General features: G+C 63.3%; 1 protein-coding gene and 1 non-coding gene across 4 annotated transcripts; both read left to right on the top strand.

The window, feature by feature from the left end:
- The first annotated feature begins 5,732 nt into the window (after nucleotides 1-5,732).
- Nucleotides 5,733-22,007, top strand: CHID1 (chitinase domain containing 1). Of its 3 annotated transcripts, XM_070427155.1 has the most exons (15): nucleotides 5,770-5,800; nucleotides 10,655-10,742; nucleotides 11,251-11,402; nucleotides 11,852-12,001; nucleotides 12,174-12,306; nucleotides 13,295-13,339; nucleotides 14,042-14,148; nucleotides 14,414-14,475; nucleotides 15,681-15,773; nucleotides 18,174-18,275; nucleotides 18,690-18,845; nucleotides 20,849-20,929; nucleotides 21,088-21,130; nucleotides 21,277-21,323; nucleotides 21,376-22,007. In XM_070427155.1, the coding sequence occupies exons 1-15, from the start codon at nucleotides 5,795-5,797 to the stop codon at nucleotides 21,779-21,781; spliced, it is 1,671 nt and encodes a 556-aa protein (XP_070283256.1). In that variant the 5' UTR covers nucleotides 5,770-5,794; the 3' UTR covers nucleotides 21,782-22,007. The 3 variants fall into 3 exon arrangements, with proteins under 3 accessions (XP_070283258.1, XP_070283256.1, XP_070283259.1); XM_070427157.1 differs by lacking the exon at nucleotides 10,655-10,742 and having other exon boundaries at nucleotides 5,733-5,800; XM_070427158.1 differs by lacking the exons at nucleotides 5,770-5,800; nucleotides 10,655-10,742 and having other exon boundaries at nucleotides 21,277-21,450.
- On the top strand, nucleotides 12,613-12,741 carry LOC139019141 (small nucleolar RNA SNORA51). Its single transcript, XR_011473036.1, has one exon. It is a non-coding gene; the product is annotated as a small nucleolar RNA SNORA51 (small nucleolar RNA).
- Nucleotides 22,008-22,089: the final 82 nt, after the last annotated feature.

The following is a 22,089-nucleotide window of genomic DNA, read 5'->3' as shown; positions in this document are numbered from 1 at the left end:
TTGGGGAAGGCCAGTCTCTGGGGCCCAGAGCCTCCAGGCCACGGCCCAGGTGCAGCAGGAGGAATTCAAGAATTCTGGGAGCGGGGAGGGGGCTTCAAGCAGAGCTGGACCTGAAGACGGACAGTGAGGAGCTCAGGTCCCTAACTGCTCACCCGGCGGTTGTCATTGCAGCCACGGATCTGAGCCCAAAGCCACACACAGCTGGATTCGGATTGTTGCAAAACAGCCACAGACCTTGAGCCTGCGGCCTCCCCACATCTTACAGGAAAGCTGGCGTGCCGGGAGGGCAAGCATGGGCCCAGGGAGCTGCAAGGCTGTAAATGGGGAACTGAGGATCCCCAGGCAGGACCCCACGCCCTGCTTTCCTAGCGACCCACCCCCCCTCCGCAGCCTCCCCTCATTGGATGAAGTTGTCTCCGTAGCTGAAGACCCGGTCATGACACCCAATGAAGGGGTTACTTTGTAAGAGAAAACTCAGTCCCCTCAAAGCCCCCTGGCCGGCCCATCCTTTGACACCTGTGGGAGTCAGGTCCCAACACAAAGTCGCACCCAGAGTGGGAAGGCAGAGCCCCTGACTGCAGGAGGCAGGGTTTAGTCCTGCAGAGTGTGTGGGGGGGCGGGTTCCCAGGGAGCCGCACCTGGGTCAGCTGAGCCGGCACCTGGGTCAGCTGAGCCGGCACCTGGGTCAGCTGAGTTGGCCCAGCAGCCACGCCAACTGCCTGGGGCCTGGAGTCAGGGTGACCGGTGTGACTCGGTAGTTGAGTATCCACCTATGAACCAGGAGGTCACGGTGAAATTCCCCTTCAGAGCACATGCCTGGGTTATGGGCTCCATCCCCAGTGTGGGGCGTGCAGGAGGCAGCCGATCCATGATTCTCTCTCACCATGGATGTTTCTCTTGGTCCCTCTCCCTTCCTCTCTGACATCAATAAAAACATGTTTTAAAACGAAACAAAACAGGGTTGAGATGCCAGAAACTCCTGGATCTAATGCAGAGAGGGACTCGGAGGGTTAGTGTCTGCCAGAGACTGGGTGTTTGGGCTGGAGGGTCCCAGGGGCAGGCCCGGCTCTCCTCAGAGGCGGGCGTCTTCCCCCTGTGCTCGGCCCTCAGCCCCAATTTCCCCTTTTTCTAACGACTCGAGTCACTTTAGACTGGGCCCGCCCTGTGGACACATCTCCATCCAATCTGCAACGATCCTCTTTCCAAGGAAGGTCACATTATTTTTTTTTTAATGTATTTTTATTGATTTCAGAGAGGAAGGGAGAGAGAGAGAGAAAAACATCCTATATAATAAAAGGCCAATATGCAAATTGTCCCCTTGACTGGGAGTTTGACCAGGGGCAGGACAGCTGGGCAAGCAACTCTAGTCAATGAAGAGAGAGAATCATGGATTGGCTGCCTCCTGCACGCCCCGCACTGGGGATCGAGCCTGCAACCCCGGCAGGTGCCCTGACCAGGAATCGAACCATGACCTCCTGGTTCATAGGTCGATGCTCAACCTCTGAGCCACACCAGCTGGGTATTTTTATTGATTTTTGAGAGAGAGAGAGAGAGAGAGAGAGAGAGAAATGTGAGAGAAACATCAGTTGGTTGCCTCCCTCACATGCCCTAACTGGGGATCAAACCCACAACCTTCTGGTGTAGGGGTCGATGCTCCAACCAACTGAGCACCCGGCCAGGGCAGAACCTATGCCATTTTAAGATTAGCCTGCCCGTCCAGTGTCATCCAGTGGTTAGTGCAGGCGGGGAATGGAACCTGCAACCCCCTGGCTGAGGCCCCCGAAGGGTTGTGGGTTCAATTCCCGTTCAAGAGCACATGCCTGGGTTGCAGGTTCCATTCCCGGCCCATGGGAGCACATGCAGGAGGCAACCAATCAATGTGTCTCTTTCACGTCGATGTTTCTCTCGCTCCCCTGTCCCTTCCTTCCTCCCTCCCTTCCACTCTCACTAAAAAAAAAAAAAAAAAAAATCAATGGAAAAAATATTCTCAGGTGAAGATTGACAACAACCACAAAAGGTTAGCCTGAGAAAACCCTTTGGGAGAGAAGACGAGGTGGAAACGGGTCAGGCCTCGGCACCGCCGGGGCCGCGTCCTGGGGCCGCCGTAACAGTGACCGCAAACCGGCGGCTTAACAGCCACAGAATTGGTTCTCCCCGTTCTGGGGGCCAGAAGTCCGAGATCACAGCCTTGCAGGGCCAGCTCCCGAGGCTCTGGGGAGACTGTTCCCGCCCCTCTTCTAGCTCCTGGGGGCTGCGTGACTCCAGTTCTGCGCCCCCCCCGCCCAGCTCGGGTGCCCCCATCAAGTCTGTGGGCTGAAGCTCTCCATCTCTTCTCCTATGAGGATCCAGTCGCTGGAGTCAGGGCTCGTCCTAAATGCAAGGCGACCTCATCCCAGGCCCCAGCCACAGCTGCAGAGACCCCTCGCCAAGCAACATGGCCTCACAGGAGCTGGGGTTGGGGACAGGGACAACCTTTTGGGGTCCACCATTCACCCCACTGCAACCACCAAGAAATGCTGCCCCTTGGGTCCCTTGGACACACAGGCTGTCCCTCCCCCGGTGACAGCACTTAAGATGGGGGGCGGGGGAGATGAGAAGCATAAGATGAGCCCACGACTGACCACGACGCGCACAGCCCGCCCCCCGCAGACGTCCACCTCGGCCCAGCGCCTGCCGGCTGCTGACCGACACCCACAGCTCACGACGCCCGTCACAGTCACCCGGCCAAAGCCAGGGGGGCTGCCGGGGGCCACACGCGGGACGCAGACAGAAAAATCTGCTGCGCTGGCTCTGCAGCTCCATCCGGAAGCCCCGCCACGTGGGAACGTGCCGCGCCCGCTCCCTCCTCGCCGGACTTGGCTTCTCCCAGCGCCCAGGGAGGATGTCGGGTGGCGGGCGGCGGGCGCTGGCAGCAGGAAATCCTGATGTGTGTGTTTCTCTTCCTGGGCTTCCGGCCTCGAAGCAGGACTGTGTCAGGGTCCAGGGGTGACAGGACACGGCCAGTGATAGTGGCCTGGGCCCGGCCCTGGGGGCCACCCCTGGCCAAGGCCTCCGGTAACACAGGACAAGTCACGGCTGTCCCTGCGGGGCAGGGCCTGCCTTGTGCTGGCTCAGCAAGTGAGGAAGGGCCCACAGGAGCCCTGGCCGGCGGGGGGAAGGGCACAAGTCCAGCCCCCAGAGGCCCCACAGCCGCCGCTGGGCTCCCCGTAGTAACTCAGGGGCGCCATAGGGGCCATCCTGGGGAGGCTGCCTCCGGCTGGGACCCTCGGCCGGCCAAGCACCCCGACTATAAAGGGTCCAGTTGCAACAGGAGGGCTTGTCTCTGCAGGCCCCTCGCTCGCTCCCCGAGGCCTGCCTGCCCTCTCTGTCCTCTAGTGCCCTCTGCCCTCACCCGTGTGAGGGGGCCAGCCAGGCTCACAGCTCAGAGCCAGGACCTCGGCCTGGACAGGGGCTTACACTCAGATTTCACTTAAACTTAAATAATTAGGCCTTATGGGTGCTGTACATTCAAAACCTCATTTCTTAACGTGTTAAGTTCCATTTTACAAACCCGGTTATTCCCTTTGAAAGCCTCGCAGACTTTAAAGTCATTTTTTGTTTTTATAAATATATATTTCTTTATTGATTTCAGAGAGGAAGGGATAGGGAGAGAGAGATAGAAACATCAATGATGGGAGAGAATCACTGATAGACTGACTCCTGCACGCCCCCTACTGGGGATCGAGCCTGAAATCGGGGCATGTGCCCTTGGCCGGAATCCCACCTGGGACCCTTCAGTCCGTAGGCCAACGCGCTATCCACTGAGCCAAACTGCCTAGGGCTTTAAAGTCCTTCTTAAGGGGCCTCTGCATCATATTTGGTCCCATCTACAAACTCAGTCAAGTAAGCATTTTCAACGTTCAGAAGTGAATTTACAAATTAGGTCTTTTACTTCCTCCTTAAGGGCTTCAGCTTGTCTGAACGGAGCACAGAACCTCGGCGCCCAAAGAGCTCACTCGTGAGATTGACCGTGTACGTGTGCTGAACCCCGAGCTGTCCCAAGTGTCCCAGGAGCACAAACTCCCAACGCGCTCAGGTTTCACTCAATTATGTAAAAGCGGACGCTCTGACTCCAACTCCCTGCAGCCTTTCCAGGCCTCGTCTAAGTCTTCCCGTGGCTGAAGGATGTGTACCCACCTCAGGGTTTCAACCGGGGGGCCCTGGGCACCAGCCGGGCAGCTGGGAGGCCGACAGCTCTGTCAGGACCCCCGGGATGCTGCCCGGTGGGGGCTCTGCAGAGGGGGCAGGGGCCGGGCTCCCCGGCCCTCCCACTGCTCTTGGGGTCTGCAGGGCTGGCCCCGAGGGAGCCCAGAGTGGACTGTACAGTGCTTCAGCCCCAAAGACCCCTGAAGCCAGTGGCACCCATGACTAAATGCCTTTCTCAGTGAGAGCCCTGTGACCCTGCTTGGCATTCCTGGGACGGCACAACGGACAGGACATCGGCACAGCTCGTGGGGGCCCCTCCAGACCTCTGCCTGGCTTGGGATCAATACCCCAAAGGTCAGGCCTCAGGGCTGAGCTGGGTGCCAGGACCACAGGGCGGCCCCGTGACGCGTGACAGTTGGTACATGACATGCATCAGCACACCCAGCCCCAACCACCCTCTGGGAGACGGGCAGGAAATATGGGGAAGAGAAAGAAGAAAACACGTTCAGTTCAAGGAGAAGCCTCTCACGCAGCAGAAATGGGGAAACAGCTGACCAGTGGTCCTGGCGTTGCCGGGGCAGGGCCAGGGTGGGGACCAGCTGTGTGGTTTTCTGCAGGAAACTGCCGGGACGCTGGGGACGGGTGGGGGCATCTGTTCGCTGGTATCAAGTGAGTAAAACTGCTGGCCTCGTCTGCGTCCAGGCCATCCCAGGGCGGACACCTCTTGCTGGGAGCTGAGACAGAGAGGTTCTGTTTGCATGTGCAAGGTGGGGCCACTGTTCGCAAGCACAGAGACAGCGCCGGGTCTCGGGTCTCGGGGGTTTTCGTGTCCCCGCTCCAGACAGCGCGTGGGCACCACGCGCCCATGGATGACGACCGAAGGCGAGGGCTGAGATGCACTCCCGCAGGGAGATGTGCGGGCGGCGAAGGAAGGCTAGGCTGCGGGGAGGCCACCAAAGCGGCAGGAGGAAAGCCTGGAGAGGCGATTCCGTGTCCAAGAGAGAAGACCGTGGGAGCCGGTGAGGCCGGTCCCGCGCGGTCCCCTCGGCCACGCGCCCACGCCAGGCTGTGGATCTGGAGCCTCGGGCGCCCCCTGGTGGTCACACCTGGCTGCAGCGCTGTCGTCGCACAAGGCGCACAGGCCTCCAGGGAGAGCATGAGCTGGGGAGGCAAGGGGACCGCCTCCCGGACACGCCGAGGTGCCCACGAGGGGACCTCCACACCCCCCGGAACCCCGACCCCGCGCGGCAACCCGCCAAACGCCTGGCAGGGGGGCGCTCACCACCCCCGAGAAGACGCGGGGTCCTTGCACCGCCCAGCTCCTCGGCCCCGCCCATTGACCACGCCCCCTACCCTGCCAGGCCCCGCCCCTCGCCCCGGCTCTCCCCCCCCCACCCCCCCCCGGGCCCGTCCCCAGCCCATCGTCAGGCTCCGCTCCAATCCAGGCTCCTCCCCTCGGCCCCGCCCAGCGTGCCCTGCGTGTCGGCGGCGGCGCGGAACTGGCGTGGCAGAGCGACGGCGCGCGCGGGCGTCCTGGGGCGGGACTTCCGGTGGCGCTGGCGAGCGTCTTCCGGCCGCGCGCGAGGGTGGTCCGGCCGGCCTCCGGGACATGAAGGTGAGCCCCGCGGCGGCCGGCCGGGGTAGTGCCCGCGCCCCGCGTCCCGGCGCCTGCGCCTCCTCCTCGCGCGGCCTCAGTTCCCCTCCGCGAAGGGGGCGCGGGGGAAGCGGCGTGCGGCCGGTGTGGACGAGAGGGGGCGTTGGAGCGAGAGGACGTGGGCGACGGGCAGCGTGTGGGGGCGGACGTGGGCGGAGGCGCAGCGGGCCGGGCGGAGCGAGCGCGGGCCGGTGTGGACGAGCGAGTGGGAGTGAGGGCCCGAGTGGGCGAGCGCGGCTCCGTGTGACAGGCGGCGGTGAGCGGGCGGGTCGCCGGGGGAGTGGGGGCCGCCCCGACTCCAGGGGCAGGCGACCCCCTGCGGGTTGGGGTGCACTGGGCTGGACCCCACCTCGCTCAGTCCCCAACCGCGAGTGTAGACGTTGCTGAGCCCAGAGGGTTGAGGGGACCCCGGTGGCCGCGTCCTCCGCGCCTCCACACCACGGAAAGCGCCTGCGGCGTGGACACCTGGTGGCGGACTCCCGGCCTGAGCGGCACGTGGTCCACATATGGCCCCGGGGCTGCGGTCCTGCTTCCGAGGGGCCTTCACTTCCCAGAGCGCCCCTCGCTCCCGCGGGACCCCCGTTGGCTCCAGAATTTGCAACGCGGAGGCGACAGCTGGCATGAGTGACCGCCACACCTGCCATTCTGTTGAAGACAAAGGCGGCTCAGGGTCGGTGATGGACTCTGGACCCGCCATTCAGCGCTTCTCAAAATGGCCCGTCCCTGAGTAGCCAGAGCAGTCCGTCCGCAACAACCAGCACCAGCGTCTCGAAAGGAAGAGGAACGACCGGAGAGCATCGCAGGACGGGAGCTCCGATCGGCACACGTACAACACGTGTCCGCACTTGGTGTGCGCGCGCGAGCCGCGCTGCGGCCAGCACTCACTGGTCTTCGTGGAAAGCACTTGCACGGCACCGCAGGGTCTCAGTCCTGTGGTCACACGGCTGGAACTACTCTTACTGTTGGTCTCCATGGAAAGCACTTGACCGTCTCCACGGGGACCGGCTGTCCTCTGGGCACAGGCTGACACAGTCCCCCGGAGCGTGGAGCCTCAGATGGTGGCTCCAGGCAGGCCTGCAGCCCCTTCCTGCGGCCCCTGGTTTGGGTGTGTAGCAGCCTCTCTGGGTCACTACACAGCACACTCCCCGTCCCACACAGAAGAGGTCATGGGCACGTGGGGCGAAACACGCTCTGCCTGGCAGGAGCGCGCGCCTCGGGCACAGAGGCCCGGAGGACATCGCCGTGCAGTGCCCAGTGGGGAGCGGTGGGAGGTGCCCGGGCAGGGCCTCGCCAGGCAGGAGCACCCACACCCCACACAGCTCACATGTTAGTCCCCACCACCCAGGGCCAGGCAGGCGGTCTGCAAAGTTCCCTGCTGGTCAGGGAGCGGCCCCACACGCCAAGTGCTTCTCCCCGGCGCGCCTCCTCACCCCCACGCCGGCGCCCGGGGGCAGGCGGTCTGCCGCGGTGCCCGCCGGGCCTTGTGCTCAGTCTGGTCCTCCTTCCGTTGTCCCTGCTCCTGGCACTTAGGCCAGCAGGGCCTGTCTTCCTCCCGATGGGCCCCATCGCCACCCTTTCCTCTGTCGTCCTTTGCCGTGGTGTGAGAGCACGGGTCAGGGGTCAGGCAGAGGGTCTCGGTCCACCATGTGCAGGACAGCAGGAGGGGCGGCAGGAGGGTGGTAGGGCACCATCGAGCCTGCAGGTTACTGCTGTGGGAGCACTTCCTGCTTCGTTTCCATTCCTTTCCGTCCTCGGTGACCCAAGCCCCTACCCTGGAGCCGAGGAGACGCCTGCGGTCGTGGAGGGGGCCTGGGGCCAAAGCGGTGCCTCGTAGAGTGGGCCCCCTCCCGCTGCTCCATGTAGCTCCTGCCAGCAGGTCCCTCCCGTGCACGGCCCTCCCCTCCGTTCTCTAGTGTGTGGAAGCACATCATTCAGGCCTGTCCGGCCCCACCGTGGCCCAGCTGCCAAGAGCTGACCCCTCACAGCTTAGCAGCTGCAGTCTCAGTCTGTCCAGGGGGGTGATGGGTAATTCTGGGCAGCCTGCCCCTGCCATGGCCAGAGCCCCCTCCCTCAGGCCCTTCCAGACCTGGGGCTGTGCCCGAGGAGTCCAGCCTCCCCGCTGTGGTGGCTAGATGCTGGGCTGGGGCGGGTGGTACGGCTGCGTCCTTGATTCTGATGCTGCCTGGGCCCCCCAGTCTGCACCAGGGCACCGGTCTCACCCAGGGGAGTGACAGCCCAGAATAGCGCAGCCTGTGCAGCTCTGGGAGGGGGGGCAGGTTGAGAGGATGTCGGGGGCCTGGCTCTGTCCACTCCGACGGCACACCCTGCCTGGCCAGGAATGCGAGGCCAGCCGCGGGGATGGGGGCGGCCCCCGGGCTGGGCTGGAGGGAGCACTTGCCGGGACCAGTTGGGCCCACGTGCTCTTTACACCTGTGCACCTTTTTTTTTTTTTTTATCTTGACCTGAGGACATGATTTTTATTGATTTCGGGGGAGGGAGAGGGAGAGAACCGTCAATATGAGGGTGAAACAGATCAGTTGCCTCCCACACACACCCCAACCGAGGACCGAACCCACAACCTGGGTGTGTGACCTGACGGACTCAAGCCCACGACCTTTTGGTGTAGAGACAGTGCTCCAGCCCACGGAGCCACACTGGCCAGGGCCATACCTGCACCTCCGGCTGCTTGTCACTCAGCTGCCCCGAGGGAAGGACGAGGTGGGATCTGGGAGGGGCCAGGAGCGAGGGCTGGCGTGACTGCACAGCCAGTGCAAGTCCGTGCGGGAAGGAGAAAACGCGAGTGACGCCCAGGAGGACCCAGCACGGCCCGCCTGTCAGCGTCCCCCTCCTTACTGTCCTCGGTGGAGGAGCACAGGACTTTTAAATAAACCCGGGACGTGCTGCGTGCGAGCGTGTGTGCGTGCGCTTCCTGCCGCTGGTGGAGCAGTGCCTCTGCACAGCCGAGCGCCTGCCCCATCCCAGCAGGAGGAGCTGCAGGCTGCTCTCTGCCAGACATCCTCCGTGTCTCCCACGAGGGCGGGGCGTTTCCAAAGCGGTGTCTGTCTCAAGAGGAAACGTGTTGGAAAGTATAATGTTCACGGGCAGATTGTCACCCAGGAAGGTTTCTCCAGCCTGACCTCCCAGAAACAGCTGAGAGGTGCTGCCCTGGCGCCTCCAGTGCCTCAGCCTCGAGCTCACACACGCCGGGTGGACACGCTGCCTTACTCAGCGTCCTTTCCTCTGTCTCGGGAAGCCTCTGGGGCTGGGGCTTGTGTCTTCCTCCTCTTCACGTCCTCACTTAGCAGGTAGTGGGCATTTTTCACGAGTATCTCTCTGATTTGTAAGAGAGAGCCCTTGAGGTGTTACACATAGATAATGGGTAGGAATCTGCTGGCAAATGTGTTCTGAGTACTTGTTTTCCTCGTTGTTTCTTTGTATATTCCTATGTGTATGCATATACACATGTGTATGTGTCCTAGAGGCCCAGTGCACAAATTTTGTGCACTGAAGTGGGGGTCCCTCAGCTCAGCCTGTGCCCTCTCACAGTCCGGGAGCCCTGTGATCCATCGCCCCTACAGAGCAAGGCCCCGCCAACCCGCCACAGCGCTGCCACTCGGTAGCCTGGGCCTCCCTCTACAGGGTGATCATGGGGCGATGGCCAGGCCCCCAGCCAATCGCATCGCATTTGCCTTGGCTGGCCTGGCGCCAGTGGGTGTCACAGCATGGTCGTCTAGAAGGTCGTCTGGACAGTCATTCTGCTGTTCAGTCTTTCGGTCGATTTGCATATTATACTTTTATTACTATAGATGCATATGTAAAGGGTGTCCCAAAATTCACACAAGATTTGAATTTTACGCCATTTGTGCCGTAAAGTGTTGCCAACGGAAAAAAAAGATAGCGTGACAGCTGACAGTTCAGGGTTATTAAAAATGGAGCGCTACACGAAAGAACGACGCGTTTTCATTGTTGAGCAATATTTTAAAAATAATGAAGTAGATGCTGATTTTTTGAACAAAATCATCTTCAGCGATGAGGCTCATTTTCATCTTGATGGCTCGATTAATCGACAAAATTGTCGAATTCGGGGTTCAGAAAATCCACGAGTGATTGTTGAGAAACAAATGCATCCACAACGTGTCACTGTTTGGTGCGGATTTGGGGCTGGAGGCATCATCGGACCATTCTTCGAAAATGCGGCTGCTCAGGCAATAACAGTTAATGGTGCTCGCTATCGTGACATGATAATCCAGTTCTTTGTGCCTAAATTGCAAGATATGGATGTGGACGACATGTGGTTTCAACAAGACGGTGCCACATGCCATACAGCCCGAGAAACAATTCAATTACTGCGTGAGTCATTTCCTGGTCGTGTAGTTTCCCATTTTGGTGATCAGAATTGGCCGCCCAGATCATGCGATTTAACGCCGTTGGACTTTTTTCTTTGGGGTTTTTTGAAGTCTAGGTTTATGCCAACGAGCCCACGACCACCCACGCCTTGAAGGAGGAAATTGAGCGCTGTATCAATGAAATTCAGCCACATTTATGCAAAACGGTCATGGAAAATTTCGACAAAAGAGTGCGTATGTGCCAGCAAAGCCGTGGAGGCCATTTACCCGATATGCTGTTCCATACATAACCCTATACTGTATACTTTATGAATCAATAAAAAATTTGGAATTTTTAATTATAAACCTGTGTTTTCTATCAAAATTACTTCTTGCGTGAATTTTGGGACACCCTTTGTTTTGTCTTCTAAATGGAAGTTTTGTGTTCTCACGCGGTAAGCTCTATTGGTGTTTTTTCTGTGACCTCTAGCATCGCGTCGCGCACGGAGCTGGAACAGCCTCCCGACTCCGAGGTGACGTGAACAGGCGCCCGCGTCTTCTCCAGTTTCCGTGGCTCTGTTAGTCGCAGTGAAGCCCTCTGACCGGACCTCTTTGTTTTGTTTTTAATAATTTTTTTTTTTTTTTCGGAGAGAGAGAAAGGGAGGGATAGAAACCTCAATGATGAAAGAGAATCATTGAGTGGCTGCCTCCTGCACACTCCACTCTGGAGATCGAGCCCGAAACCCGGGCATGTGCCCTGACCAGGAATCGAACCGACCTCCTGGTTCATAGGTCAACGCTCAACCACTGAGCCATGCTGGCCGGGCTTCTTTGGGTTTGATGGGGAGGGAGAGCCAGCATTCTCCTAGTGGGCCGGCAGTGGTCAGCATGGCCCCGAGGCAGGGAGGCAGGGAAGCCCCTCTGGCTGGCTGTGAGGGAAATGGGCCCAGCGGCGCTGGGAGCTGGGCTCAGGCGCTTGGGGCTGGCCCGGGGCAGGGCTGTGTCCTGGGGCCAACAATGCCCAGCCCGGTGCCCTGAGGACCCAGGCCCCGCTGGGAGGTCTCCAGCGCTCTGCTCTCTCTGCAGCCCCCTGGACTCCGAGCTTGCACCCCCTGCGACTGCCCGCCATGAAGGCGCTCCTCCGCGTGCTCTGGCTCGCTCTGGCCTGCGGCTCTGCTCACACCACCCTGTCAAAGTCAGACGCCAAAAAGGCTGCCTCCAAGACCCTGCAGGAGAAGGTAAGGTGGTGGGAGCCTGGCCGCAGGGCTGCCCCTTTGCACCTTCCCTCTCCCCACGGGGGCCCCGTGTCCACGTGGCCTGGGAGCGGGAGGCTGGGGGGCGTGGCGGTGTGCTGACAGGGCGGCTGCAGGGAGCAGCTCCCTGCCCTGGGCCTGTCTCGTGTGCCGTGTCCAGATTTCGGCCCTCACCCGCTTTCCGCTGCTTTCAGCACCAGCGCTCGTCCTGGATCATCTGTGAAGTCCAGTCGGGGAGGCAGAGCGGGTCTGCAGGGACTGTCAGCTCCGCTGGGCGGGCCTCCCCCTGCGTCTCCCGGCAGCGTCTCCCGGCAGCGTCTCCCGGTCAGCGGCACAGGGCGACCAGCACAGCCCCTGGCTGAACCGAGAGGCCGCTCTGCCGGGTCCTGCCTCTGCCTGCGGGCGCTCACGCTTCCCCGTTCCCTTTGCTCCAGACTCAGTTTGCAGAGAAGCCTGTCCAGGACCGGGGGCTGGTGGTGACGGACCCCAGAGCCGAGGACGTGGTTCTGGAGCATCGCAGCTACTGCTCGGCCAAGGCCCGGGAGCGGCACTTCGCTGGGGACGTCCTGGGTTACGTCACTCCGGTGAGCTGGCCTCGGTGGACAGGGTTGTCCCAAAGGCACGGCGGCGCTGGGGTCTGCATGCTCACCTCCCCAGGCCCCGCTGCCGTAGGGTGCAGCCGAACGGCGCAGGGTCCTCTGGGGGCTCGTCTGCCTGGCCAGCTGCAGGGACTCACCGGCCTCTGTCCTCTGCCAGTGGAACAGCCATGGCTATGACGTCACCAAGGTCTTTGGGGCCAAGTTCACGCTGATCTCACCCGTGTGGCTGCAGCTGAAGAGGCATGGCCGAGAGTTGTTCGAGGTCACGGGCCTCCACGACGTGGACCAAGGTTCTCACCTGTTCGTCTCCCGGCCCAGTGGGGGTGTGAGTGTGAGCCTGTGTGTGAGAGCATGTGTGTGTCCATGTGAGAGCATGCGTGTGTCCGTGTGTGAGAGCATGTGTGTGTCTGTGTGTGAGAGCATGCGTGTGTTCGTGTGTGAGAGCATGTGTGTGTCCGTGTGAGAGCATGTGTGTGAGAGCATGTGTGTGGTGACTGCCCGGGGTCGGCCTGCACCCCGTCCCCTTGGCGGGTGGTGCATGATGTCCAGGAGGGGTGTCTTGGGGGGCTGTTCAGCTTCTCTGAAAGCTGAGTCTGGGCCTCCTGGTGCTTACCACAGGCTGTGTTCTTACACTGACTGTACAGAAATAGGCAGAGTAAACTTGCCCCATATACACCTCAGCTCAGGCTCTTTGCCTGGTCTGTATTGTGAATGGGGAGACATTGGAAAAAAAACAAACACTGAGTCTGGAGCGAAGAGAAGAAGAGAAGCGTCAGTGTCCGCAGCCTCTGGTTCAGCCAGGGCGGTGCTGGTCGCCCTGTGCCGCTGACCGGAGACGGCAGGGGAGGCCCTCCCTGTGGAGCTGCCATCGCTGCAGCTGTGCTCTCTCCCGGGCGCCCTGTCTGACTCGCTCACCACGAGACCATCACAGAACTCGAGGCGGGTCCGGGGAGGAGCGCGTTTGTGGGCCTGAGCCTGAGCTTACATGGCTATCCCCCTTCCGGGTCCAGAGAGGACACACGTCAGCCAGTTGTAGAGCCTCGAGGCCCAGAGCAGCTCCCCGATGCCAGGAGGGCGTCAGAGTGTGGCTGCCGGACCCCCTCAGCTCCAAGCAACAGTCCCAGTGTCTGAGCTGCCAGCCCAGGCTGCTCTGTGGGGAGGCGGGCCCCAGACCTCCCCATCAGCTCCCCGCTGTTCTCCTGTCGTGCAGCGTTTTCCTCCATGGGGGTAGGTGTGGGGCTGTGTCCCCATATTGACTGTCCTCTCCCTGCCCCATAGGGTGGATGCGTGCGGTCCGGAAGCAGGCCAAGGGCCTCCGTATAGGTGAGTCCAGGGCGTGGAGGTGGTCAGGGCAGCAGCCCTGAGACCACAGGCCACGGGATGGAGGCCTGGTTGGTGTGACCTCCTGTGAGTGGATGAGTGGGCCCCAGGGTGATCCAGCGCATCGGTCACTCCCCCACCCGCTCAGAAACGTGGCCAGCCAGCTTTCGTGGCCCTGGTCCAGCCGGGGTCCTGTGGCCCTATGCCCCTATGCCCACCCGACCTCAGCCCAGGATGGCCAGCCCTCCTTCACCAGTTTCTTCACTCACGAGTGAGGGTCTGGGGCCCAAGCCTGAGAGTAACACCAACCCTGCCCCATCCCGGAGAACACAGCTGGCTAGCGAGGGAGTGTCCCAAAGTGCAGTGGGATCCGTGGGGTCTGGCGAGTTGGGGGCAGGCTGGGAGCAGGAGCCAGGAGGAGGCACTAGAGGAGACGTGTGGTTGACGGTTTGGGGAGCCTCGGGCAGGGGCAGGTCTGGGTGGGAGATGGTCCAGCGGGAGCCAGGAGCGAAGAGCAGAGTGTGGGGTCTGGGCAGCCGGAACCAGCGAGTATGGGCACACGGGTTGGCATCTCCACCCTTCTACCCCCGGGCCCGCCCTCACCAGGCCATGAGCTGCTGGATGACCACACTGGGTGCCCATGGTCACTCTGGGTGGGGCCGAGCACAGGAGGGTCACGCTGCCTGTGCGGGCCTGTGCCCCCAGTGCCTCGGCTCCTGTTTGAGGACTGGACGCACAAGGACTTCCAGAGCGTGTGGGACAGCGAGGACGAGATCGAGGAGCTCAGCAGGACCCTGCTCCTGGTTGCCAAGGTGAGGCCTGGCGCTCCCCAGGCGGGGCCCTGCCTCGGGTGACGCACAGCTGTCCTCAGGCCCCAGGGCTTGGGTTGGGTGGGGAGGGACATGAGTGAACAGCACATAGGAGAGCCCTGGCCGCTCTTCCTGTGGTCTGTGGGGACCCCCACTTCGGTGCCTGTGGCTTGAGCCTCGGGCCGTGACCTTTGTGGTGGGCGCGGGGGCTGCCTCCCATGCGTCCCTCCTGCTCTCGGGCCGTCCTCACCGTCCCGGGTCCTTTCAGAGCCAGCATTTCGATGGCTTCGTGGTGGAGGTGTGGAGCCAGCTGCTGAGCCAGAAGCACGTGTGAGTGGTGGAGGCAGAGCCCCAGGGTCCCGTGGAGGCCGGAGGAGGGACGGGGAGCCCACTTGGGTAGAGGCCTTGGTCCCACAGATGCGGCTCTGCTGGCCTGCCCTGCGCCTGCCCTGCGGGGGGGGGGGGGGGGGGGGGGCGGGGAGCAGGAGCCTCCCCGCAGGGCGCCCAGGCAGTGCCGCCGTCGGGCTCGCACACCAGCAGGGGGTGCTGCTGAGCACGAGGAGCCTGCCCAGGGCCCGAGGAGAGGCTGGCGAGCACAGCCAGGCCCTCCCATTGACGGCCATGGGGCTCCGGGAAAGAACAGCCGCCCAGGCCACACTCCCCTGGGCCAGAGAGACCAGCAGGGCCGAGTGGGAGAGAGTCACCCGCATCAGCCACCACCCTGGCCTGTCAGGGACATGGGGGCCCCCCGCCGAGGGCAGGGACCAAGCTCTCCCGCCGGGCATTGTGGCCGCGGCTCCACAGAGGCGGGTGCAGCCACAGGCCCACACCGGGCAGTGGACGCCTTCAGCCCTTTTGTTTACTCACTCTTTTCATTTAATTTATTTCTTTTAGAGAAATACTAGTTTGTTGTTCCACTTACTGATGCATTCATTGGTTGCTTCCTTTATGTGCCCTGACGGGGATCAAACCCGCAGCCTTGGCGAATCCGGGTGTCCCCCTAAGAGCCAGCTGCCCCCCTTCTGTTGTGAAGCTGCAGGCGGCCTCGGCCCACGTGGAAGCAGAGTCCCCACAAGGACCTGTCTTGCAGGGCAGGTGGGAGACACACCGTCAGGTGCAAGGGGAACGGAACCCCCCACCCCCCAGGCTCTGAGACAGACGTGCCAGGAGCCGGAGCCAGGGGCCCTCTGCCCTGGGGGGTGGCGCAGCTGCAGGGGTCCCTGCTCCCCACGCTCAGGCCCCTGCACCAGCTGGTGCTTCTGAAGGCTCCCTGTCCGTCCGCCTGCTGGGCCGAGGCCGGTTTGGAGAGGGTGGATGGAGCCGGGAGAGCCTGCTGCCACCGTCAGGCCTCGCACTCTGCGTCCACTCGGACCGCATGGGAGGTCCTGGGGCACACAGGAGGGGCGCCACGGGCAGCGTGTGGATCCTGAGCCGGTGTCCGAGGGCTGGGGCATCTTCCAGGGCAGGAAGTGCCGTAAGGGGCGCCTGCCCGGGCTCGGTCCGGTCTCCTGGGCTGACCTCGCATTTCTTCCCAGGGGCCTCATCCACCTGCTCACCCACATAGCCGAGGCGCTGCACCAGGCCCGGCTGCTGATCATCCTGGTCATCCCTCCGGCTGTCACCCCTGGGTAAGCGCCCCACTCGCTCAGGCTGGGAGATGGAAACGGCTGGTTCCGGGCCGCGTCCCTGAACCCACACCCGGGAAGACGGGTTGAAAGTCCCTCAGTCTGAGGGATGGAGTCTTTCAGACACACTTCCGCTCACCCTCAGGCGAGGCCCTGGCCCTGGGGAGCTCAGGCGGCAGTCGGGGCTCCTTCCAGAACCTGGTGGACGGGGAGGTGGAGGGGTCCAGGCGCTGTGGCTGTCATGTCTGCCCTGCCCAAAGCGCAGGTCAGGGCCAGGGCAGACCCGGTAAAGGGGCAGGGCAGTGGTGGGGAGGCCCACAGAGGCCCGAGGGGACCACGTTAGATGCACCTCGGCCGGCGATGTCCACTGAGGACGCTCGCAGGCCGATAGACTCAGAAATGACCCAGCGAGGCTCACGGGGAGCCTGCAGACTCTGGGGCATCTGGGACAGGCGCCCCTAAAAGCAGGCACTGTTCTCTGGGGAGAGTGTGCCTGGCTGCCTGCCCGCCCGCACTCGGCCCTTAGGCTCCACGGTGCCCACACTTCCAGGGTCCCCATCTGGCCGGTGGGCTGACAGGCTGGATTTCAGACCTGTGTCCACAGCCAGCACCCGTCCCAGAGCAGGGCTGGTGGTGCTCCCCCAGGAGCGAGCCAGCCGGAGCCCGTGCTCCCCCCCCCCCCACATGTGCATTCATGTGTGCGGGACACACACGTGATGGGGCTGGCAGACTCGAGCACCCGAGCGGGCTTGGTTGCAGACACACAGCGCCCATTCCCTGGGTCTCCTGGTTTCTTGGGTGGTTTGGGGCAGCTCACCCACTAGTGCTGTGACTGGAGCCGGGACCCTGCCTGCAGCCCCCTCCCCGGCCCAGGCCATCCACTGGCACGGAGCCTCACAGCTTTCGGAGCCTCACAGCTTTCGGCCGGTGCGGAGAGCAGACTCGCAGTGGCTGTGCTGAGGGGGCAGAGGTGGACACCCCTGGAGGGACAGCTTGGACCCCCTCTGCCCTGGAACCTTCACGCCCAGCTCCTGGCACCTAGGCAGGAAGTGGACGTGTGAGCCGGGGTGACCGGCCCCTCCCCCTGCAGCCACCGCAGGAGGAAGCTCTGTGGGCATGGTGGCCTGGGGTGCTGGAGGGAGGGACCGGGGCCACCGTGGCTGGGGCTTCAGGCACGACCCCTGGTCCCTCCCAGCAGCCAGGTGTGTGCTGACAGGTGTGCGTTCAGGGCGGGCTGACTGTGGGGCCCTGGGAGCCATCTCCTCGTTGTCGCTTACCCTCCTCCGCGGCACTGCTCCCAGCACCTCCACAGCAGCTCTCACTGCACAGCCTGTGCTCTGGGAGGGGCCTGTGTGCAGGGCAGGGCGGGCGCCTTTGTCTGCTGTGCTGTGTCTGGGGCCCTCCCAGCAGCGCTGACCTTGCGCTCTGCTCCCAAGATCACAGCCGCCCCCAGGAGCCGCCGCTGCTCTGGTGGGCGTGGAGGTTTTGCTCTGCTTCACGCTCTCATGGAGATGCGAGTGCGCAGCACAATGCACTGGCTTCACTGGAGCCGGCGCCCTCCTGGGCTGGCCCCGGCATGCCCTCCTGGGCTCTGGCCAGCTCCTGCTCAGCCTCAGGGAGCTCACCTCTAACGGACCTGCTGAGCCCAGCCCCCACGCGCTGGCCCTGCCACCAGTGCCCGCTCAGACAGCCTGGTGGCAGATGTCCACCTTGATGTGGGCTGTTCCCCTGCCCCATCCCCCCATGCCAGCCACACCTGGGTTCCTCATGGCTTCTGGCAGGCAGTCACCCCATGGTCAGAAGACCCTGATGGGGTGCCCCTCTGCACAGAAGCCCATCCCACTCACCTGGGGCTGAGGACAGCCTGCACCAGAGTGTGGTGGCTCGGGACAGCGGGCACAGGCCACCTGTGGGTGTGGGACAGGCATGGAGGGTGGCGTTGGATGCAGAAGGCAGGGGTCCAGGCTGGGAGGCTGAGGAGCCTGCAGGCCAGTGGTCCCCTCTGACCCTTGTGGGGTAGGTGGGCTCATGCTGAGTGGACCAGCAGGGAGGGGCAGTTGATAGCTGGTGGGAATGGCTGGGAATGTGGGGAGCAGATGTGGGCCTCCTAGTAGTGGGCCGGCCTTCGCCTGTCACCATTTAGGGGCAGAGGGTTGGGGGTCTTGGTGGGGGAACAAGGCCCTAGAGGCGACCCCGTGGGCCATGTGGCCCTGACCATGCTGCAGGCCGTCCCCGTAGCCGAGTGCTGAGTTATTTCCAGGAGTGACCTGAGGTCCTGGAGGGGCAAGGAGGGGGCAATGGGCTGCAAACCCCCACCGCCAGCTGCTCTGACTCAGCTCGGGGGCGGGCCGGGGGCCGGCAGGCTGTGCGATGGGCCCTGGGGGCCGTGCTTGTCTCGTGCAGGACCGACCAGTTGGGCATGTTCACAAACAAGGAGTTGGAGCAACTGGGCCCTGTGCTGGACGGCTTCAGCCTCATGACCTACGACTACCCCTCCCCGCAGCAGTGAGTGGATTCTGGGCCCTGTGAGCCCTGCCTGGGTGCACGCGTGCTCACCACCCGCAGGGCTGACTCGGGAAGGCCAGGCCTGGCTCCCCGCTGGCCAGCTTAGGACCACAGCTGCCAGCTGTTCCAGGGCGCAGCGGGCCCAGCCTGTTCTCCAAAGCCCAGGATTGGCCTGGCAGCCTTTTCGCTTTGGGGGCATATGACAGATGACAACAGACAGCCCCCAGGGGCATACTCTTCGGGTGTCCTGCCCCCCATGGGTGCCCAGGTGAAGCAGATAGAGATAGGAGTGTCCAGCAGAAGGCACCAGGGGAGGCTCGCTGACTGCTGCCCCTTCCCACTGTGCGCGGACCCTCGCCGCAGCTTGGGAGGCCTCTGCCTGACACTGAAGCCCACTCCCCCCTCGCCCGGCAGGCCTGGCCCCAATGCTCCGCTGTCCTGGGTGCGAGCCTGTGTCCAGGTCCTGGACCCCAAGTCCAAGTGGCGGAGCAAGATCCTCCTGGGGCTCAACTTCTACGGCATGGACTACTCGGCCGCCAGGGACTCCCGCGAGCCGGTCATCGGGGCCAGGTGAGCTGGGGCTCCGACGCAGGGCAGCCTCCGGTGCGGCCCCGCCCCCTGGCCCAGGGGCCTCTGGGGACTCTTCTTTCCTTCCGTCTCTTCGGGGTTTTATTTCCATCTTCACGTCCCGGGGCTGCTGCCTGCCTTGTCTCATCTGCCCTGATCCACTCGGCCTTTTCCTGTCACCGTTGGCCCAGTGGCTGGTTCTGGGTCTTCTCTCGTTTTCCCTGTCGCGTGTAAGCTCTGCACCTGCGTTGGTTGGCTCTGGGTCTGGTCACCAGGCCTCATCGGGCCTGCGCTCTGGGTGGGGCGTCAGGTGCCCGTTCGTTCCCTGGAAACCACGTGAGCCACTGCTCTTCTCAAGTCCTGGTCCTGTCAGTGGAGAGCGTGTCCAGGGACCGCGGTCTGGGCGAGCTGCTGCAGCCGTTGTCCCTTCACAGGGGTCTCTGTGGTCAGAACCCTCGTTCCTGGACAGAACCTCCTCCTTGGAAGGTCCCCCCTGCCCTCCTGCTCTATTCGCCCCCCACATCCCTGGCCTGCAGGGGTGTTGGCCTTGAGAGACCACCGTCCTAGCTCAGGCCCCTGCACAGACACCGCAGGCGGCACACACCACTCACTGCCCGTCCTGGAGGCTGGAGCCCGAGGCCTCCCTCCTGGGCACGTGGACGCCGTCTCCTCCCCGTGTCCCCGCGTGGTCCCTGTGCATGTCTGTGTCCTGATCCCCTCTTCTCATGAGGACCCCAGTGACCTCACTTAACCCCAAGTCACCCCAGTCACAGTCTGAGGTCCTGGGCTCAGACTCTAACACAGAGACCTGGGCACAGTTCATCTCCAACCCACCAAGGGGGAGGGGTCATTTCCTCACTGGACGTGGGCCCAGCAGCGGTAGCTCGCCCAGTGGAGTTGTTGGAGCCCTAACCCAGCTTGCGGGTCAGATGACAAAGGGCTCCACGCGGCCCCCAGTGGCCACAGCTCCAGCTGTTCTGAGGAGGGGCCTGGGGCTGCAAAAAGGCATTCTGATCTGAAGGTATCTGTGTGTGTGTGTGTGCGCGCGCGCGTGCGCACGTGAAGGGGTGTGCACCTGTTCGCACGCGCACACCGGCTGCTCCCAGCCAGGGGGTGGAAGGCTGTATCCCATCCGGGCGGCAGCCCCTGCCGACCTCCCCTCCCTGACAGAGGCCAGCGGGCCCGGCTTCAGGGGGTCTGAGGGAAGCAGGTGGTGGAGAGGGGGCCCGGGGCCCAGGGTGTGGCTGGCTGCCTCGCCTGTGCTGCACCCCAGCCTCACCTGGCAGGAGCCGATGCTGCCGCCCAGCAGGGCCTCCCCAGGGGCCACATAACTGCGCAGAGCGCCAGCGCTGACAAGCGGCTGCGGCTCGGGCCTCAAGGGCAAGTGGAGGTCAGCGCCCACTTTGGTCCTGCAGGAGGGGGGCTGAGGGGGACGTGGGTGAAGAGAGCAGGCCTGTGACAGGCAGGCAGGTCAGCTGGAGGCTTTCAGATCAGGCCAGGGTCACGTCTGCCTTGAGGGAGAGCTGTGGTTTGGGCGGTGCCACAGCGCCTTCCCTGGGGTCTGCGTCTGTGACCAGAATGAGGGTCGGCGTGGATTGAGTGCAGGGCTGTGGGGGGGTCAGGAGGGACGTCCCCTCCCTCCAGGGGCACCTGGAAGGCCGTTGTGCCCCCCACAGGACCATCCCAAGCTAAGGGCAGCCTGTGGTCAGGGACGTTGTTGATTGACAGTGATTCGCTGCACAGAGGAAGGGCGCACAGTGTGGGGTGATAGGCGTGGCCACCAGCCCCAGTGAGCTGCCCGCCAGGTGGCATGAGGCCCCCGCGAGCCTCTGGCAGGATGCCAGGCCTCCGTGGAATTCTGGGCAGGGCTGGGCCCCCCTGTTCATGCGTCCTGCCCTGGCCCCACACCACCTGCCCCCCCCCCCCCCCTTTGCCTTGGTCCCTTCCTCTCCCGGTGCTGGCGCTCACCGCCCGCCCCCCCCCCCCCCCCCCCCCGGCCTCCCCAGGTACATCCAGACCCTGAAGGAGCACAGGCCCCGGATCGAGTGGGACAGCCAGGCCGCAGAGCACTTCTTCGAGTACAAGAGGTGAGTGTCCAGCATGAGCCCTGGGCTGAGGGGCTGGCCCTGGCCCCTGGCCACAAGCCCACCACTGCCCTGAGGGCTTTCCAAGGGACCTCAGACCTGGGCCCCAGGGGGCGGGGCCAGGAGAAGCGGGAGGCATTCGGTCCCACTGTCCTTTGCAGAAGCCGAGGAGGCAGGCACATCATCTTCTACCCGACTCTGAAGGTTCGTGGGCCGCCTGGCAGGGGTGGTGAGGGGCGTGGCGGACCTTCCCTCTGGGGACAAGGGGCTCGGACCTGGGCCTGTTTTGGGGTGCATGGGCCACCGGGGCTGCGCTGGGGACGAGGCGGCTGACACTTCCCTGTCTGCAGTCCGTGCAGATGCGGCTGGAGCTGGCCAGGGAGCTGGGCGTCGGACTGTCCATCTGGGAGCTGGGCCAGGGCCTGGACTACTTCTACGACCTGCTCTAGGCCCAGCTCTGGGCAGACCTTTCTCAGCAATGGACTCACGGACATGGGAAATACAGACTGTTCTCTGCCTTCCTGGCCATGTCTATTGCAGTCCTTGGGTGGGGCCCCCTCCTCCCAGTGCCGTAAGGAGAGACAGCCCTGGCCAGGGCTCCGGCTGCTCCATGCGGCCAGTGGTTCCAACAGGTCTGGAGGCCTCAGAATGACCCAGCTCCCAGACCCGGACTCCTGGCAGGGGCGGCCCCACCATGTCACCCTGGGCCTCACACTGCCAACAAGCCACCAAGCCCCCCGCACCAAGGGTGTCAGGCCACTGCCGAAACCCACTCGGAGACGCCAGGCGTGGGCCTCACTGGCAGAAGGACCCCGGAGCCCGCTGGTGCCGGCAGCTCTGGTCACTGTGGAATGACAGCGCCCTGGCCACTCCCGGCACCTGCAGGACAGCCGCTCTCCCGGGATCGAACACTGGGGGGCCCTCGGATTAAGGCGCTGGAGGATAGCTGTCCCCTCGTTGGGAGCTGGGCACGGGGCGGGCACTGCAGGTTAGAGGGAGATAGCTTTGCTGTGTGACTGTTCTCACCTCACTTCCGGGCATCTGCTGCTGGTGTGTAAGAAAGTTCGTGTTAACTGTCCAAGATCGCAGCCTGTGTTAGTTTGGGAGGACGTGGGGGCACGCCAGAAACCGGGGGCCGGGCACCCTGCAGTCACTAGGTGGGT

The sequence above is a fragment of the Myotis yumanensis genome, unplaced genomic scaffold, assembly GCF_028538775.1.
Source record: "Myotis yumanensis isolate MYYU_CA2020_CCGP unplaced genomic scaffold, mMyoYum1.0.hap1 SCAF_10, whole genome shotgun sequence".
Taxonomy (NCBI): domain Eukaryota; kingdom Metazoa; phylum Chordata; class Mammalia; order Chiroptera; family Vespertilionidae; genus Myotis; species Myotis yumanensis.
This window is presented reverse-complemented; position numbering and strand designations above follow the sequence as displayed.